We start from the raw sequence: 20496 nt of genomic DNA, 5'->3' as shown, positions 1-20496 counted from the left end.
ATCGCAGTAATCATAACAACTAACAAAAGAAGAAGAAGAAGAAGAAGACCTAACATTCATTGTAAGGCTTGCAATGTGCCATGCACAGTGCTAGAACTCTACAGACGTTTACTCACTAGAAATCCTCAAAAACAGATGAGTATTCTGAGACTTAAAGAGGCTCAGAAACTCTCCCAGAACCCTTAACTATTAAGGGGTAGAGACTGGTTTGAAGGCAGGTCAATATGCTACACTGCAAAGGCATTATATTAGTTAATCATAAAACCTAAAATTCCTTAATTTAACTTTAAAAACTATAGTCTGGTTCAACCCTACTTATATACTTCAGGTAATATGAATTCCTAATGTGTCCAGGTCATATTTTCCATGAACTTTTCATACTAATTCCCCTTTCTGTTATTCAACAAAAATGTATTAAATAGTTACCATATGCCAGGCACTGTATTTGTGTTAGCTCTAAAGAAATAAGACACTGCCTTTGCCCTTAAATAGTTCAGAGTCAAGACAAGAAAAATCATGGCTACAATATAGAATGTATTGTGCTTCACTTAAGGTAAATACTGGAATCCAGAGGAACATTAGGGAAAAACACTTAATTCACTCTGAAGGAATTAAGGGAATGTTTCAGTAGGAGGCAAATGCTTAATCTAAATAAATCTTGAGGCAGAATAAAGAGTGAGCCAGGCAAATATAAGAGAAATGAGGGGCCAAATACATTATATGCAAAAAGGACAGCATTTTAACAGGTTTCTATCTAGGGGCGCCTGGGTGGCTCAGTCATTAAGCAGCTGCCTTCAGCTCAGGTCATGATCCCAGAGTCCTGGGATCAAGCCCCACATCGGGCTCCCTGCTCAGCAGGAAGCCTGCTTCTCCCTCTCCCACTCCCCCTGCTTATGTTCCTTCTCTCACTTTGTCTCTCTGTATTTCAAATAAATAAAATCTTTAAAAAAAAAGGTTTCTATCTAACTAATAGAATTTAGACTAAATTTAACTAAAGATGGCTAAGTTTAAATGTCACTTCCTCATTCCTCAACAAATTACAAATAGAACTACCATATGATGCAGGAATTCTGCTTCTGGGTATATATCCAAAAGAAATAAAATCACGATCTCAAGAGCTATCTGCACTCCTATGCTCATTGTCACTTTATTCATAATATCCAAGATAGGGAAATAACCTAATTTGCCCAAAGGTAGATAAATGGACAAAATAAATACAATGGAATATTATTCAGCCATGAGAAAGAAGGAAATCTTGATATTTGTGCCAACATGGATGGACTGAGGGTATTAAGTGAAATAAGTCAGAGAAAGACAAATACTGTTTGTTCTCACTTATCTGAACTCTGAAAATTATCTTGAAAGTAATGAGGAGCCTTAGAATTAATTTAAGTAGGCAAATGCCTGTTCCTGGTTCACATTCTGGAAAGAGTACTAAGGTAGCTGAGTGATAATGAGTAGGTTGCTTTAGGGATGGGCAATGGGAAGAAAAAGAAATATCAGTTAAAAATTATTATAATAGTTCAGGTGAAAAATGAATATGAATTCATACTAAGGTCAAGACAATGGGAAATGGAAAGAAGGAATAAACTTTAGACTCCCTAGCAGAAAGAATCTACATAACTTGGTTAGTAATTGAATCTAAGATTAGGATAAAAAAAGTTGAAAAAAATGATCAGGTCATCATGCTATGGAAAACAAAAGGTTTTGAAGAGAAAGTAATAAGTTAGTTTGGGATATAGCAAGTTTGAGATATTTATAAAATAAATGAGCAGAGATGTCTAACGATGCAATGTCTGAAACACTGGAATGAGGTTAAGATGCAGATTTGAGCTATGGATTTGGAATACTATTCTATTCTACTCTGAAATCACCAAGTGAAGCAGCAGTTCTCAATTCTGGCTGCTCATGAGATTCACTTGGAAAGCTTTTTGTAAATGCAGAAGACTTTGGTACTTCTGAGATAAGCTTGGTGCCTCAATGTTTTTAGAAAACTAAACATTCAATTCTGATGCATCGTCACAATTAAGAATCACTAGTCGGTAATGTAAGTCATGAGTATAAATGAATACTGTTTTCAAATAGATTGCACCAACTAGGGGAGATTGAGAAGAAATTATCAGAAAGATTATGACAATAATAACTATAATTTATTGAGCTCTATGGTAGGAACCGTGCTAATGACTTTACATGTATTTTTTGTAGGGGAAGAGAAACCAAAAAAGAGTATAATGAAAGTAAGTTAAAACCTCCTCCATGAAGTCTTCCACAGCAGTTTCAGTTTGCCTTGACATCTCTTATCTCAATTTGGCATTTAGACTATACTAACTTAATCATGGTTATGTAATTCAAGTGTATATAACCCTAAGCAAACACAGTGGTTAAGAGCAAGAGCTCTAGAGCTAGACTTTCGGGTTTGAGTCCCATATCATCCTATCCTTTGCTGGTAATTTTAATCCTAGGCAAGCTACTTAGTGTCTTACTTAGTATACTGTATATAATTAAAGTATAATGTATATGTATGTATACACACATATGTACTAAATATATGTGTATGTATGTATATATGCATGTGCTAAATATGTGTGTATATACATAATGTAAGTTCCTTCCAGTGGGAAGTAATTCTAATACACTGTTTCAAGTACCTTACTTGTATTAATTGATTAACTCAATTGATTCTCATTAGAACTCTAGAGATTAGCAATTTAGCACCCCCATTTTACAGAAGACAATACCGAGGAAAATGGAGATCAGGTAATTTTCCTAAAATAAACAATGCCAGGGAAGTAGAAGATATGGGATCCAAACAAGGGAGTCCAGCTTGATAACTAGCTGTATGCTATACTGCCTCCCTCTATACTTTGCAATAGACAAATTCTTATGAGACTGAATAAATGTTTTGTTTTTTTTTTTAAGAAATGGAGGGGCGCCTAGGTGGTGCAGTCAGTTGAGCAACGGACTCTTGGTTTTGGCTCATGTCATGATCTCAGGGTCGTGAGACGAAGCCCTGTGTCAGGCTCCGGCTCAGCATGGAGTCTGCTTAAGATTCTCTCCCTCTCTCTCTCCCCCTCCCACTCGTGCTCTCCCTCTCTCTACAATAAATAAATAAATCTTAAAAAAAAATAGATGGATAGGAATAGATGTACACATTTGTATGCAGCACATTTTGCAATGTACTTCATTGAAACCAGGCTCTTTCGCCTTTTAGAAAGAGGAGTTTGATAAAGCAATATCATTATCAATATAAATATCAATATTATCATTTTTGGTGAAAGGTGTGGGGTGTGGAAAGGATCACATCACTAAATGTCTTTTACTTACTTGTTTTTGAGAAAAACATGTTCAAATTTTTAAAGTTTTAAAGTAACCCAAAGCCCAATGATCTCCAAGGTTTCTCCCAGAAATGGATCTACGATGCTAAAACAAGTACTGAAATTTTGTTGGGTCCCTACTATAAATATAACTCTTTTCCAGGCAATGTGAAGCACAAGGATTAATAAGAACAACCTCACAAGAACTAGAAAAATGGGGTTTTCAAGTAATTCAGACTTCTATAGGAAGAAACAGAATATTCTCACTTATATGGGTCTGCTAAAAATAGAGCCAAAAGAGTTACTGTGTCCGGTTTCATTTTTACTTGCACTTGTGGTATTCCATGAGTTTCACGTCTGACATACTTTGTATAGATAATGTGCTAGTAAGAGTATTCAATTCCAATTTTTTCACAATTCCCATGCACAAACATCATCTTCCTGGGTCTGATAACAAAGTCACACCCCAGCTGTCACATCTAAAGGAAATCTGCTCTTGGATGTTACCCAGCTTTTTTATTAACCATAGGAAATACTGAAACGCTTCTGGTGCATGGAGGAGATTTAAAAGCAATATTAAAAGTATTTAGCAATGATGATTTACTTCATCATCTCTAAATGAACAAAGAGTAAAGCTAAAATAACCCTACGATTTCCATGATTATAAACAGCATTTCTATTTCCAATTTTCCCAAAGACAAAGTCCTTATTATCCAAATATTCACCATAGTGACATGTATAGTCATTGTATTAAAATGATCCCGCTAGATTGTCCTTGATCTAGGAAATGTCAAAAATAAAGCCAAAGCTAAATCAGATTACCTACCAATAAAATAGAGTTTACATCAGGGACAAGCAGGAGGTCTCTTAGGATCTGAAATCTAGGACTTCTGAGTGATTGTGGATAGACAGAAATGCTCTCACATGCAATTTTGATAGAGAATTTTATTAAAATCCTTCATTTTGCTTCTACCCCCTACCTTGTCTACTAACTACTAAATCTACTCAGGAATTTAATTTTCATTTTCAAAGTCTCAAGAGGGTTAGAGCTCTAAGAAGCACTGCAAAATATAGGTGCTGCTCTTTTGTTTTTTTATTTTATTTTCTTCCAAGAATAAGTAAATCAGCACAGAAATGTTCTCAGTTTAGAAATCATAATCTAAAATTTAAGACTATACTATCTAGTCCCAACAAACCTTCCTGTGTTAGCCTGAATTACGCCACCAGGCTATAGCCAAAATGAACTACTCCATACTTTTCAAACATATTATTTGCTTTCTGTCTCCCTATCTCTGTTCGTGTTGTTTCTTCTGCCCAAAATGACCTTTACCCATCTTGGACAGTCTTCAAGGTCTACCTCAAGTGCTACCTTTTCTGTACTTCCCTAACTCCTCATCTACTCTCTCCTCTCTTCTCCCTACTCAGCTTGAAATATTCCGCCCACTGAATTCACAGCAGAATGATTTGTGTTCTTTCTTCTCTCTTTTGAATCCCCAAGGCACTCACTACTTTCCACATTCTGTTGCAATTACATGTATTTAGTGTTTATGACTCACTAAATGTGACTCCCTGAAGCAGGGGCCTATTGGTCTTTATATCTTTGCCTCGTACTGTGCTTACTAGAACACCACCAGATTTTGTATGTTTGTTTATTTGAAAAAATTGCATTGTGCTGAGATTTGATTGACCCTGTGCCAATTTGGGGGAAATACTTGCACATTGAGAAAATTGCTCAAGAAAAGAGAACTAAAATGTAATACCTAAACATTTACATTTCATCCAAATATCAAATTACTCACTTGGACTCTGGAGCTTGACAGAACAACATGGGTTTGAAGCAGACAGGTCCACTTATATGTGGATTTTTTTTAAATATAAATACAGTACAGTACATTAAATGCATTTTCTTTTCCTAATGGTTTTCTTAACAACATTTTCTTTTCTCTAGCTCACTTTATTGTAAGAATACAGTATGTAATACATATAACAGACAAAAGAGGTGTTAATTGACTGTTTATGTTATCAGTAAGGCTTCCAGTCAATAGTAGACTCCTGGTAGTTGAGTTTTAGGGAAGTCAAAGTTATGCATAGATTTTCAACTGTGCAAGGGATCAGCATCCCTAACCCCACCCGTCCATTGCCCCAGGGTCAACTATGGATGTTTTTACATTAATAAAGCCAGTAATTCAAAATAGCATACTCTATCAAATAGGAACATGAATTGTTCTATTCATATACAGTATTGTATTTATAACACTACTATTTATAATGTCATTTTAGTCTTTCATCTAGAATAAAAATATTCATTAACAAATAAAATTAAAACAAAACAAGTTGTGTTTAACTTTCAGTGAAGGTTTTTGCCCTGGACATTTTTAATGATTAAAAATAATGCAGATCATTAAATCTAAGCTGTATAACTTCTCTATTATTTTCCTTAAACCTGGATTTTTACTCCTAAATTTTAATCTTCAACTACAACTAAAGAAGACTTGACAAGGTCCAGTAATCTTTTTTGTCATGAATGAAGTAGTTGGTATAACATAAGAAAGCAAAGAATCTATACATAGACTACTAATAAAAGTTTAAGTCAGCCTAGCAAGCAGATGCAAAATAATTTGAAACACAACACTTTTCATCAAATCACAATTCCTATAGTCAGTAAATGTTAGAATTTAATCAGATGTAGGATGTTTTTCTTTGTTTGCATTTTTATAGCCATCTTTATTTCAGTATAGTCTGTTTCTAACTGAATTCCTTATTTGATAAGGAGAATGGAGAGAGAACAAAACTAACCTGCATGACTACCATTACCAACACCTGCCAATAGCCCACCTTATCTCACAGAATGTATATACTAATGTCTTGTCAACAAATAATTTTTGTAATAATGTGCTTGTTATATACCAGGTAGTCTTACAAATGTTTTATATACATTGTCTCACTTGGTCTTCACAACAACTCTTTGAGGTAGGTACAATTATTATCTCTACATTACAAACAAGAAAACTGATGCCCGGAAAGGTTAAGTAATTTGCCCAAGATCATATAGCCGGTAAATGGTATAGCTAAGCTCTGAACCCAGTGAATGTGGCAGCCCAGATACTTAACCACCGTACTCACCACCCCTTACTGCAGCCAGCTAGCTATTACAAACCAGAAAAAATTGCTTATCATTTTTTTTTGTTACTCTAATATAAGAAAACAGGTACTTTGGAGGTACTATTGGGCAGCATGCCCCAGTTTAGGATTCTGGAGGAAACAAGGGTTTTCCATCTGCTCTACCCACCTCCCTGTTACTTTCAGCCAGCATACTGGTATGAAAGAGATAAGTGGTGTCTGGATGTCCAACAGCTAGCTGGCTAAGGCCTACATCCATACAAGTTCCTCTCAGTCCCCTTTCTCAAAGCATGAAGAAAATCCTAGTCCCCCGATTTTATTGAAAAAACTCCCCAGGGACCTAGTTAGCATCAAACATTCCCAAACTTGCTACTCTTTATTTCCAAAATTTAATCTCTATGAAGTCAAAGCCCCCTTCCATAATACAGAATTAGATTGGACTGGTCACATCTCTGTTTTGAGCTAATTCTTGAGGTCCCTGCTTCTGTTTCCTACCAACGGACTAGATCCATCTTACTCTCAACATCAGTTGCCAACTATGGCCTATAAAACATACAAAATTATTTTATTGATTCACAGTTTATAATGCCTTGGTACAACAAATTACACATTATAAAAGAATTTAATGCAGTTGTCAAAATTATGAAATGCTTAATTATACACTTTGACCCAATCTTTTATTGCTCTAATTCCAAGAAATTTACATGAAAAGAAAAAGAGTTATATGTAACTTATCCAAGGATTCATCAGTTTACATGAGGTTAAAACTGATTGTACATACCATCTTTGAAAAGTCAATTCAAAACGTAAACATGGTTCATTGTGTACATTTTCTCATAATCTCCTTGAAAGGAAGAAACAACTTTTTCTTTTCTTTATTTCTCACAACACCAAACACAGTATTGTGCAAATGATCAGCTTCCACATAATGCTGACCGAACTGAACAATACTCAGTTACTTATAGACAGCTTAGCTTTAGAAACCTTCATAATGTAAAATGAAATGCTGTGTAAAATAGCAAAAACAGAGGCAGCCATTGTAAAAAGCAGATGACCAATCATTACTGGGCAGATTTACAATCAATTCCACTCAAAAGGTCAAGATCATCTTGCCACAAAGGGAAAAAGGTTGACATTAAATTTAACTGTCTGTGACATTCTGAACAATCCCTACTTTTTAAGGTAATGCATTTTGACATAGCAACAGAAAGAAATTTTTCTTCAATTTGTAAAAGAAATAACAACTCTAAGGCAGTAATTTTTTCACCTTACAAAATTATTGAGCTATCCTTTAAGTGCCACTAAAGGAAAGTTATCAAAAATCTTTATGGTTTGGTTCCTTTGAAAGGCCATAAATACAGTGAAAAATAGCAAAATGCTGTAAAACCAATACCTAGAGGAATCCCAAAGCAATGCCAAGAAACAGAATGTACTCATAGTGACTAATACATGCAAATACTGGAAATAAATTCTAACAGATTAAACAGGTTTTGTTGCAACTAAAAGGTATATTCAAATAATTCCAAAACTAATCAAGCTTAAGAATATGGCAATCTTCCCTACTAATAAGAATATAAGCTGGCTAAGTAGCCTGAATAACATATAAATTATAGCCAATATCAGTAGGTATAATTTTTAATGTCTTTTTAATTAAAAAGGAGAAACTAACCCCTTAACTGAATTAAATCATTGTTTTAGACTCCAAATTCTGTCTTCTGCTAAACATATTCATTTTTATTACTATAGCATCACCCTGATGAGGCACTAAGTCCTAACTATACTACAGAATCATGAAGACAAAACTATCTTTCTGATGAGAAATGCTGTAACATTCAACCATTTTTTGCTCATTTAATATGGAATACCTGGTCAAATATCTAACAAGTTCTGTAAAATTAAGAAAGAAATATGCATAATATAAAAAAAATCTTTTCTTCAAAATTGGAATGTCAAACACAGGCACATTTTCTTGCCCTACTACGTCATTCTGAAGGAATGCTATAACAAAATAAAGTTAAATGCATTATAACTTGATAAAATAGTTTAAAATAAATAGCAGAGCTTCAGGATAAAATGGAAATATAAATCCAATTTCTTTGCTTTGATGATTATCTACTCTTTATAATTAACATGTTTAATGTAGTCAAGTCTTTTCATTTTGAAAATGAAAGTAAGCTAATGCAGAGTATCTCTGGATCAAAAAATCTTAAACAAGCTTAAATGTCACAAGCATTCTTTGTAAAAAACAAAAGCAAAAACAAAAAAACAGATTTATCATCTGCTTTCAGCTATAAGCAATGCCTTAAGCAGATATCTACATTAAGAGGACCAAGAGCTTCATTATCTCAAGAGATCGGAGAAATAATTTAAATTTATGCCTTTTAAAACAGTTCAGATACTGAAACACAAATTTCAGGAAATCAGCTTATAGCTCAGATGCTGGTAAACATGATTTCACTCATCAAACTTGTATTGCTGTGTGGTTGCACACTACAATGGTAGCAACATCTATTTCTTTGCTTACGAAATTCCAGATAAAAATTTTTTTAATATGTCCCTATCTATAAGCAGCTTGCTACGAGGTATCCTTATCAGTTTGAACAAATTATGCAATTTTTATCATTTGAAATAAGAGATGCAGTTTGACTGCGTTCAGGCTTAATCTGGAAAAATCTGGAGAGCCCCAAACCTTGCTTTTAATCACAAAAAAAGAATCTTTCCTTACTCCCTACTTCCCAAAAAAAGAAAGCTCAAGTAAACACAAACTCAAAAACACACATATGCATTTCTAAAATTCATATTGTTCAGCTGGTATCTATTACTATAAATATCACTTGTTCAAATATCCTAAGAAAAATCTGATAATAATAAATAATTACATTGATTAATATATTCTACATGACTAAGAGCTAGAAAAAGCAATAACTCTACAATCTAATAGTATCATCATAATTCATGAGGTCATACCTGATGACTTAGAGATTGAAAAGGCTCACAGGTTCCAGACTGCATGACCTTTCTATTTCCAGAAACCCCTAAAGATTGCATTTCCTGTCTTATAAAAGATAATCACAGGCATCTCTATGTCTCAGCATCTTCAGGGCTAGTGAAGAAAACATCAAAGAGCAGATCTGTCCATCAGTATCTATTTAAGCCATCAAGAAGATATCAAATCACATATATTGTTTATCGTCTCCCCTTTGCAGTTACAAACACCCCGTATTAAGGGACGATGACACAGTTGTATTTGCTGAAGCTGCTAATGCTGTCTGAAAACAGTAAGCTTACTGCTTGGAGCAATTCTGCATCATCCAAACAGAGAATGAGCCACATCCTTTAGGTTTCCCACTTCTGCTACTACAAAAATTTCACTTGCCAAAAAGAGTTTGATTTTGTCAATCCTTTAAAAAATAAGCAATGTTCTACTTAATTAAGTATCCAATATGTCTGCTGCAAATGCCATGTTAAAATATCAATTCTTAATTATTAGGCAGTTTTCTTCATACATGACTAAGCTTTAGTATAATGATTTAATAAGCAAATTGTACTCTCTTTTAAAGGAAACTTCCCTCCAAACCATATGTATCATTATTCATCCAACCCATCAAAATTAGAAGTCCTTAAAAATGAAGAATTTTTATTCTGGCAATCTTTGAAAACTGTGTTTAACAGTTGACAAATAGGTAAATGCATATTCACTTTTAATTCTCAAGAACTTCATTTTTTTAAAGATTTATTTATTTATTAGAGAAAGAGAGAGCTGGGGGGGTGCACAGAGGGAGAGAGAGAGTCTTTTAGGTAGGCTCCATGCCAAGTGAGGAGCCCAACACAGGTGTCGATCCCATGGCCCTAAGATCACAACCTGAGCCAAAACCAAGAGTTAGACGCTTAACTGACTGCACCACCCAGGGGCCCCTCAAGAACTTCATTTTTATTTCATGTTCTTTAGACCAACACGCTTCAAATCAAAATACCTTTTATATTTTAATATCTTCTTCTAAAGAGTTTCACATACACAATGTGCTATTGTCAAATTCCAAAACAGCATGGTTAAACATAGGAACGATACCTATGTAAGCTATTGGCATTTTGATTGTGATTTTTCACTGCGTCTTATTTGTGTTCAGCAAGGTTCTTATAATGCTTTCTTTCACCACAACATAGTGGAATCATGAAATTTAAGATTGGTAAAGTAGTCTGATAAAGAAACAACATCCTCTAAAATTATAAATGGAAATATTTTCTTTACTATGTGACAAAAGATTGTGTTTTAGAAATAAAACAAAAAATAAGCTAAAATTATAATCAATTTAACTGAATTCAAAATTAGGACACCAAGTACAATGTATTATTATCCTAAAACATCCTTCACATTATGTATAGCCTGAGTTAATGAACACTTTATTTATAGACCTACGAAAGTTTGTTTATATACCTGTGAAATAAACTAAATGAAATTTAATGATAGTTTAAGTGCTTACAGAAAATGTTTTGGATCAATGTAGACTAATAACTCAGTTTAATTTCCCTTCTCCCACTCATGACATTGGATGAGCATAATATGTATTATTGTGGGGACTAGTCAAAATGAATCTTAAAGATTGGGCTTCTTTAAGAAGCTGGAGGGTGGAGGAAAAGATGGGGGGATTGGGAGGAAAGGGGAGATGTTGGTCAAAGAGTAGAAAATTCCAGTTAGAAGATAAATAAGTCCTGGGAATCTAATGTATAGCATAGTGATTATTGTTCATAATACAGTATTACATACTGGAAAGTTGCACCATGGTGGTAATTATTTTGCTACATATAAGTGTATCAAATCAACATGTTGTATACCTCAAACTTACACAATGCCATATGTCAATTATATCTCAATATATACGGGGAAAACAGTTATCACATCTAAAAATATACATTTTTTGTAAAAAATAAAGACAGAAATTAGGCTTCTTTGATAGCCCGATCCACACTATTCCTTTAGAGAAGTTACTGCCTCTAACTGCACAAGTCCAGACAAAGAATTTGGGATTTTGGCTCTATGTATACAATCACACACCTGGATGAAAATTATATGTCGGGAAACATGATTTATCTGTGCAGTATTTCCTCTCTTGTCATCAAAATAGGAACTCATTCTTGAAGATCTATCTTCTCAATAAGATCCTCCTAAACTACATCATCTCCCGTTCTATATTCATTCCTTAATGTATAAAATATCAAACACCTTCTATGTGTCAGACACTGTATAGGTGCCATGACAACACAAAATATGCCATCACAAAAGCAGATAATTAAACAAGTTTTAAACATGTTTTGTTATAACAGAAGAATTAGGAGGCCACATAAGAACAGTAATAGGGCATCCGACCCCAGTCTAGAGATCAGAAAGTATCTCCTTAAGCAAGTACTGTTGAAACTGAGAAGCAGGGTCACCTTCAAGGAATGGTAAATACAGGTGGTTGGACCACGAAGGGCAAGTGGGACAGAAGGGAGAGATAAGGCTAGAAGAATGAGCCAAAGTCCAAGCATGGGAAGCCTTAGAACTTAGAAGCCATTGAGCTTTATCCTTAGGGGAACGAGAAGTTATCAAACATAACCACTCCTGTAGTCTCACATTACCCTAGCTATGGCATAGAAACAAGTGTGTAAAACAAAACTGGAGGAAGAAAAACAAGTTATATAATTTGGGGCAGGGGATCATTATGGTCTGGACAAAAGTGGTAGCCGTAGAAATGGAAAGAAATTGAGAGATTCTAGATATGCTTTTTAGTTAAAAGGGATAAGATTAAGGGATTGAATGTGAAAAATGCAGGAGGAAGAAATGTAAGATTGGTCCCTAACCTCCTCTGTTATTACAGGTTTCATTTTGACAATCAATATACTTTCATCACATGCTCTGTTGTATTGTTATTTATCTTTTTCATTTGTATATGTCTGGTTTTTATAAAATAGAAAATTGTGAAAAGACTCATTTTATTTTCCTTCTGTGTCTTCTCATAATGTTCATTACAAAGTTACTATAAATAACTAAATAAATGAGAAATAAACAGAACATTGAGCTTTTCTTTCACATATTTTGTCATAACATGGATATAAACTTTGTTTTCATGGCCATTATTAATTAGTATATATAATCTAATTTTCTTCAGTGTTTTCTTGCCAACACACTTAATCTCTGCAATAAAAATATAAAATCTGGAAAAAAAGCTTTTATATTCTCTACCACCTAGTTGGTGAAATTATTTAACTGGAAAAGTTATGTATTCATAATTCATTACTTGACCTACTTGATAATAATTTAGCATGGACTAACCACTTAAAACTAATAGATACCCATTTTTTAGATGACCATTGCTCTGTGAAAAAAATTATTCATACAATGTTCTACTCTTAGCAGTGTTCTAAAGGTATTCTTGTAATAGTAAGACACAATGCTTCTACATTTTCCCTAAGAAATCTCTCTAACAAAGGTTTGATAAAAGGGATGAAGACCAGCCAAAGCATAACAAAGGAACCCCTTGGTCTGAATGAAGAAAGAACCAAAACAAACAGTGAAAAGCATAAATCAAAAGTAACTTTATGTAGTTAATGATTTGTTGAGTATCAGACTATACCAAATAATAAAGGATCAGCATCTTACAAACAGCAAGAGCTTTACAATAATTAACACATATTTAGCTTCTATTTTTCACCTTTCGGGGACCATGTGATCCAACGCCCTCATTTTCCAGATAAGGTAACTGAAATTTAGAGAAATAAAGTGGCTTGTCCAAGGTCAGTTAATAGCAGAACCAAGGCCAGAATTCAGAATTCCTGTCTCTTAGTTTCACATTTTCCACAATAAAATCACTGTCTTTCAGTTATATCTTTGTAGTAATATACTTTATCTTCATTAATTAAAATAACTTCCATTTTAATATTGTTTCATATATTTTTGATATATAGTTGTGAAACAGTAAATACTTCAGAAACATATCCATAAGAATCAAGTTTTTTATATTAAAGTTTATTTTTATCATAAAGCATCTATTTTTTATTTTTATTTAGATAACTTATTTCAAAGAATACCTCTGAAAAACTTAAGTAATTCACTTTGTTTAAATACCACTGCTTTAAAAAGTATTAATTAGTTCATCTTTTCAAAGAAACGTGGCAAAGTGTGTTAAGGCCCTTAAAAATATTTAATCTTTTCCAGTATATCCAGTTTAGAGAATTTGTCCAAAGTAAAAAATGCAGATTAAGGTTTATGCACAAAGATGTTTGGTGCCACATTATAATAGAAGAAGAAAAAACAGGAATATAAGAAAAAAGGTAAATTATCATATAACAAAAATGAAATGCCATGTAACCACTGAATATTATGAATGAAAGATGTTAATGACAGAGGAAAATGTAGATCATGGAATATTAAGTGAAAAACAAGACTCCAGATATATTTATGTGGTACAATTACAACTATGTAAATATACACTGAAAAAATAGATGAAATAGTGAAGTTTAAAAGACAGCCCCCAATATGACTCATTTTACAAATATATACACCAGAGTTCAAGTTTTTTCTAATAAAAAATAGGGAAAAGTTTCTGAAAGGGATTTTAAAGTTGAACAGCTACTCTTGTTTCTCATGTGCTCCCTCTTAACACTAAAATTATGCCTCAAATTTCAGTCTTCCTAATGTTTTACTCATATTTCTGCTCTACTTTAATGAAAATTTTCAAATCTCTTTCTATTAGATTATCTATACTTTAAAAATCATTCTTGAGGGGAGGGGTGCCTGGGTGGCTTAGTCAGTTAAGCATCCAACTCTTGATTTTGGCTCATGTCATGATCTCAGAGTCATGAGATGGAGCCCCACAGTGGACTCCTCATTGGGTGTGGAGCCTGCTTAAGATTCTCTCCTTCACCCTTTGCTCCTCCCCCACTCATTCTCACTCTCTATCTCTCTAAAAAAAAAAACTATTGATGTGCCTTGCATATCATTTATTATTATACATGCATGTGACTGTTTACTTTCATACTATTTCTTTTGGGTTAATGCTGGAACAGACTGTTTCTGGCAAATCAGATCCCACACCAACTTCAATGTTATATGAAAAAAAATGAAAAATTATTTTCTATAACAATGTTTAATGGCTAAATGGTATTCTATCAAATAGAGGTACCATACTTGAACAAATCCCTATTCTTAGACATTTCAGGTTTTTTTTCCCATTTTTAAATATTATAAATAATAGCATAATAAGCATCTTTCTGGAAACAGCCTTATATATATCCTCTATTTCCTTAAGATAAATTACAGTAAGTAAACTTACTGTATCAAAGAATATAAACATTTTTGAAGTTTTGGATAAAAAATGCCAAATTACCTTCCATAAGGATTAAATCCATTTACATTCTCCAACAAAAATATCTTATTTCCTCATTGCCTTGCCAGAACTGGGTATTATCACATAAACTTTATGTAGAATAATAGTCTCGATATGTTAATATCAAAATAACAGAAAACTGGGCATTCATTAAGACAAAAGCTGAAATTAAGGATAATTAAACAAAATACAGTTTTGTTTATACATTTTCTAACAACAATAACAAAAACCTAGAAAAAATAAGCTTCCCTGTTTCTATACATATACACAAAGATTTAACACTGGTCCCTAAGGAACATATCCAATGACTGTAAAGCAAAAACAATAACCTTAGAATAAATGGTACTAAAATATGGCAAAGCTAACTAATTAAGAACCAGTGCAGCATAGGAAAAAATTAAAATTAAAAAAATAAATAAAAACCAGTGCAGCATAGGAAAAAATAAAAATTAAAAAAATAAATAAAAACCAATGCAGCATAGAGAATATAGTCGATAGTAGTACCATAATAACCTTTTGTGGTGACAATGGTAACCACACTTATCATGGTGAGCACTGTGTAACACATAGAATTGTCAATTCACTATGTTGTACACCTGAAACTAATATAACATTTTATGTCAACTATACTTCAATTTTAAAAATGCAATTATAAATAGGAAATTAGTCTTTATTTTTTCTCTGTGACGTCTATAGAATAAATGAATCTAGAGAGGAAGAATCATTCACCCAGTGCAATGCTATTGCACTCTTCCAAAATATGACACACAAACATACAAACAGAAAGATGGATTTTTGTGGCCTTAGGAAATCTTTCAAATGGTTATTAAATATACCTTTAACCAAGAAACCACTCAGGAGAAGTGAAAATACTATGTGTAAAGACAAATTTTATGTGTGTGTAAACTTATTCTCTCCAAGCATCATTTATTCCAGGCCTAAGTAAATGGGGGGGGGGGGAACATAAATAAAAATTCACAATGTGCTTGATCTTTAAAAGATTTCACTCTTTAAAAAAATCAATAAAATAATGATCTTTTGAGTGAAATTTTCTAATAGATTTACCCATTATTAAAATGTCATTTTGTTAATACTAAAATTGTATATAAAGGGACAGTTACAAAAAATTGAAGACAGACTGTCCTTTTTAATTTCAATGTAGACTGGGTCAAAGGCCATAAATAAATACGATTTTTTAAAGATTTATTTATTTTACACCAAAAACCTTAAGATACCTAGGAATAAACCTAACCAAAGAGGCAAAGCATCCCGTACTCAAAAAATCATAGAACACTCATGAAAGAAATTGAAGAAGACACAAAGAAATGGAAAAGCGTTCCATGCTCATGGATTGGAAGAACAAATACTATTAAAATGTCTACACTACCTAGAGCAATCTATAGATTCAATGCAATCCCTATCAAAATACCACCCACTTTTTTCACAGATCTGGAACAAATAATCCTAAAATTTGTATGGAACCAGAAAAGACCCCGAATAGCCAGAGAAATGTTGAAAAAGAAAACCAAAGCTGGTGGCATCACAATTCTGGACTTCAAGGTATATTACAAAGCTGTAATCATCAAGACAGTATGGTACTGGCACAAAGACAGACACATAGATCAATGGAACACAATAGAGAGCCCAGAAATGGACTTCCAACTCTATGGTCAACTAATCTCTGACAAAGCAGGAAAGAATGTCCAGTGGAAAAAAGAGAGACTCTTCAACAAATGGTGTTGGGAAAATTGGACAGCTACATGCAGAAGAATGAAACTGGACCATTTCCTTACACCACACACAAAAATAAGACTCAAAATAGATGAAAGACCTCAATGTGAGACAGGAATCGATCAAAATCCTAGAGGAGAACACAGGCAGCAACCTCTTCGACCTTGGTCTCAGCAACTTCTTGCTAGACATGTCTCCAAAGGCAAGGGTAGAAAGGGCAAAAATGAACTATTGGGACTTCAAGATAAAATGCTTTTGCACAGCAAAGGAAACAGTCGACAAAACTAAAAGACAACTGACAGAATGCGAGAAGATATCTGCAAATGTCTTATCAGATAAAGGGCTAGTATCCAAAATCTATAAAGAATTTATCAAATTCAACACCCAAAGAACAAATAATCTAATCAAGAAATGAGCAGTAGACATGAACAGACATTCCTCCAAAGACATACAAATGGCCAACAGACACATGAAAAAATGCTCAACATCACTCAGCATCAGGGTAATACAAATCAAAGCCACAATGAGATACCACCTGACACAGGGCAGAATAGCTAAAATTAACCATTCGGGAAAGGACAGATGTTGGTGAGGATGTGGAGAAAAGGGAAATTTCTTACACTGTTGGTGGGAATGTAAGCTGGTGAGGCCACTCTAGAAAACAGTATGGAGGTTCCTCAAAAATTTTGAAAATAGAGCTACACTACAACCCAGCACTACTAGGTATTTACCCCAAAGATACAAATGTAGTGATCTGAAAGGGCACCTGCACCCCAATGTTTATAGCAGCAATGTCCACAATCGCCAAACTATGGAAAGAGCCCAGATGTCCATTGACCAATAAATGGATAAAGAAGATGTGATATATATATATGTGTGTGTGTGTGTGTGTGTGTATGTATGTGTATATATATATATAAAATATATAATATATAATGTATAATGGAATACTACTCAGTCATCAAAAAATGAAATCTTGCCATTTGCAACAATGTGGATAGAACTACAGTGTATTATGCTAAGCAAAATAAGTCAATCAGAGAAAGACAATTATCATATGATTTCACTCATACGTGGAATTTAAGAAACAAAACAGAGTTTAGAGGAAGGGAGGGAAAAATAAAACAAGACATAATCAGAGACGGAGATAAACCATAAGAAAATCTTAACCATAAGAAACAAACAGGGTTGCTGGAGGGTTGCTGGACGGTGGAGGGATAGGGTAAAAGGGTGATGGGCATTAAGGAGGGCACATGATGTAATGAGCACTGGGTGTTATATACAACTGATGAATCACCGAATTCTACCTCTGAAACAAATAATACACTATATGATAATTAATTGAATTTAAATTTTTATTATTTTAAAGAGAAAGAGACAGAGCGTGTGTGTGTAGGTGTGAGTGTGGGAGAGGCAGAGGGAGAAAATCTTTAAGCAGACTCCCCGCTGAGCATGGAGTCTGACAGGGAACTCAGTCTCACAACCCATTACACCATGACCTGAACTGAAACCAAGAGTTGGGCGCTTAACTGACTGAGCCACCCAGGTGGCCCTAAATACAATTTTTAACAGCAAAAAAAAAAAAAAATACTGAAAAAAATTAAAACAGCTTACAGCTCACCCTTTATTTGTCTAAAGGACACATAGGTTTGTGTTTAAAAGCACATGCTATAGAAACAGACTATGAAGTTCAAATCCTGTTTCTATAACCTTGGGTTCTCTATGTACTCTCTGCCTCATTCTTTATATGTAAAATAATGTATATCCTCCTAGGGTTGTTGCAAGAATTATTTGTGATTAATATATGTGAGGCAGTTAAAACAGTGCCTGGCACAGACTAATTGCTGAATAAATCTTTGCTCTTATTCTAAGAAAGCTGGCTTGTTTTAGTATTCCCTTTCTCCCCCCAAAAAAGACAACAAAGTAAAGAAAAAATGGTATAAGATCATGAAACAATCAGTAGCATATACATAACTGAGTAGAGTTTTCAAGACCTGAAGATGGCAATGCAGACACTTCAGATAACTATGTAGACACAGAAGAATGTTTTTTTTTAATTCGGGATATGACACAAATTTTATACTATACCAGCTTGGGAGTCAGACAAACTTTGATTAAATCTTTAATTCACCAATTAGTGACCATGAGCAAGTTGCTTAAGCTCCTAGCCTCAGTTTTCTCATCTGCAAAATATAGTTAATAATGTTATCTATCTCATAAAATTGTTTATAAGGTTAAATAAGAAAATATGTATAAGGCAATTAGCATAGTCTACCAATATAAAAGATCAAGACAGGGGAAAGAAGAATCAATGAATCACTGAGAAAGTTGATAAGCTAAAGTTAGGGGTAAAGTACATAATAGAATATAACAAGTTCCTTTCCCCTTACCATATCCAGTGGCCATTTCTCTACCTTCATTATTCTCAATTTTGGCAACATTTGCCTCACAATCCTGGCAGAGGGTAATTACTAAATAAATGCAATCAATATGTTAATGACCAAATTCAGTAGTTACCAAATCCAGCAACTTCTTTTAGTCTTTATTATTATTTTCAACCTATCTAAAATTACTGTTACTACCTAGTCAAAAACGCTTTACAAATGTCCTACTCTAGCATTTTATGATCTCTATGGTCTCATGCTGCCAGATCTTTCCAATCTTAACAGTCTTCTCTATTAGTTGTCTGCTACTCTATTACATCCAGTGGCTCACCATTCCCAGTGATCATTCTGTACTTGAAAGCCTTTAGCTTTGCTTGTCCCTCTAAGTACAGATCTTGGTTCAGATCTCGGTGCTGTCATTTTTTAACTGTGGCATATTTTACAACTTATAATACTTATATGGACCTCCATTTCCTTATTAGTACAGTGGAGATAACAAGAGTACCTATCTACGTAGTGTTCTCTGAGGATTAGAGGAATTAAAAACATATAGTGCTTAATTCACTCAGTGCCTACCTACAACATAGTACTTAACAACTGCTGTTGCTGTCGTTGAAATGCATGCTTTTTCCTTCATTCCATAGATCTAGATCTTACCTATTGATCAAAGTTTAGGAAAACACATCACCCATGAAGCCTTCCTGATCACATGCTTTTGGTCTTACCTCTCTCTCAGCTCTTGAATTCTCAACTTTCCTTCCTGACTTCTCTGAAGCATTTGCGCTTTCTTTTAGAGTTATGTATGGCCTTATTTTATCTCTCATTCTCAATTATTAAGCTCCTTAAAACAAAAATCTGTGTATGATTCATTTTCATATTACACTTAATATAGTTCCCTGACTTAATATGTACTTGAAAATATTTATAGAATCAGTGAAAGAATGAAGTCTAATTGTCATTTTTCAGACCACTAAAATACACCTATTTGGGGATGGTTGTTTCAAAACTGGTACTCTTGTGGCAAATAGAAGAACAGTTTCAAAGATGACTCAAACAAGGGAAATATGATAAATGGCAGCCATGATATTTGCTGTCACCAAATATTTGTTCTGTTAAATTCTAGTTCTCTTTAGTGCTTATGGGTTGGGAAGGCAGGAGTTAGCCTTTAAAGAAGCTCTTTTTTTTTTTTTAATTTAATGAAAACGTGTTCCATAAGCCTGACTATAAATAGAGCCATAATAATCTTTTAGATTTCAATTATTGGAAACATATTCTATAAAAATATTCTAATGAATGAGAGCACAAAGATATAAAGGCAATGACATTTATGGCAACAGTATTTATAATAGCAAAATACTGGGAAAACTCTAAATGTTAATAAATGTTTTGTTAAACATAAACGTAGTTTTAGGGGCACCTGGATAGCTCAGTTGGTCAAGTATCCGACTTTTGATGTTGACTCAGGTCATGATCTCAAGGTCATGAGATCGAACCCCACATCAGGCTCCATGCTCTGTGGGGAGTCTGCTTGAGATTCTTTCCCTCTCCCTCTACCCTGCCCCTCCCCCTGCTCACATCCTCTCT

The 20496-nt window shown here is 33.8% G+C and overlaps 1 protein-coding gene across 6 annotated transcripts in view; it reads right to left on the bottom strand.

The window, feature by feature from the left end:
- Positions 1-20496, bottom strand: part of SLC4A10 (solute carrier family 4 member 10) — a 301324-nt gene that overhangs the window by 202708 nt on the left and 78120 nt on the right. For 3 of the 6 annotated variants that reach the window (XM_027590054.2, XM_027590055.2, XM_027590052.2), the window contains exon 1: positions 9402-9482. The exons of 1 other annotated variant lie outside the window; for it this stretch is intronic. In XM_027590054.2, the coding sequence (XP_027445855.1) occupies positions 9402-9482 (81 nt within the window). Of the gene's footprint in view, positions 1-9401; positions 9703-20496 lie in introns of those variants that run through there. 2 more of the 6 variants (XM_027590051.2, XM_027590050.2) reach the window with 2 other exon arrangements.

Source organism: Zalophus californianus, chromosome 3 (genome assembly GCF_009762305.2).
Source record: "Zalophus californianus isolate mZalCal1 chromosome 3, mZalCal1.pri.v2, whole genome shotgun sequence".
NCBI lineage: Eukaryota > Metazoa > Chordata > Mammalia > Carnivora > Otariidae > Zalophus > Zalophus californianus.
The sequence above is the reverse complement of the archived record's forward strand: the minus strand, read 5'-3'. Positions and strand labels throughout refer to the sequence as shown.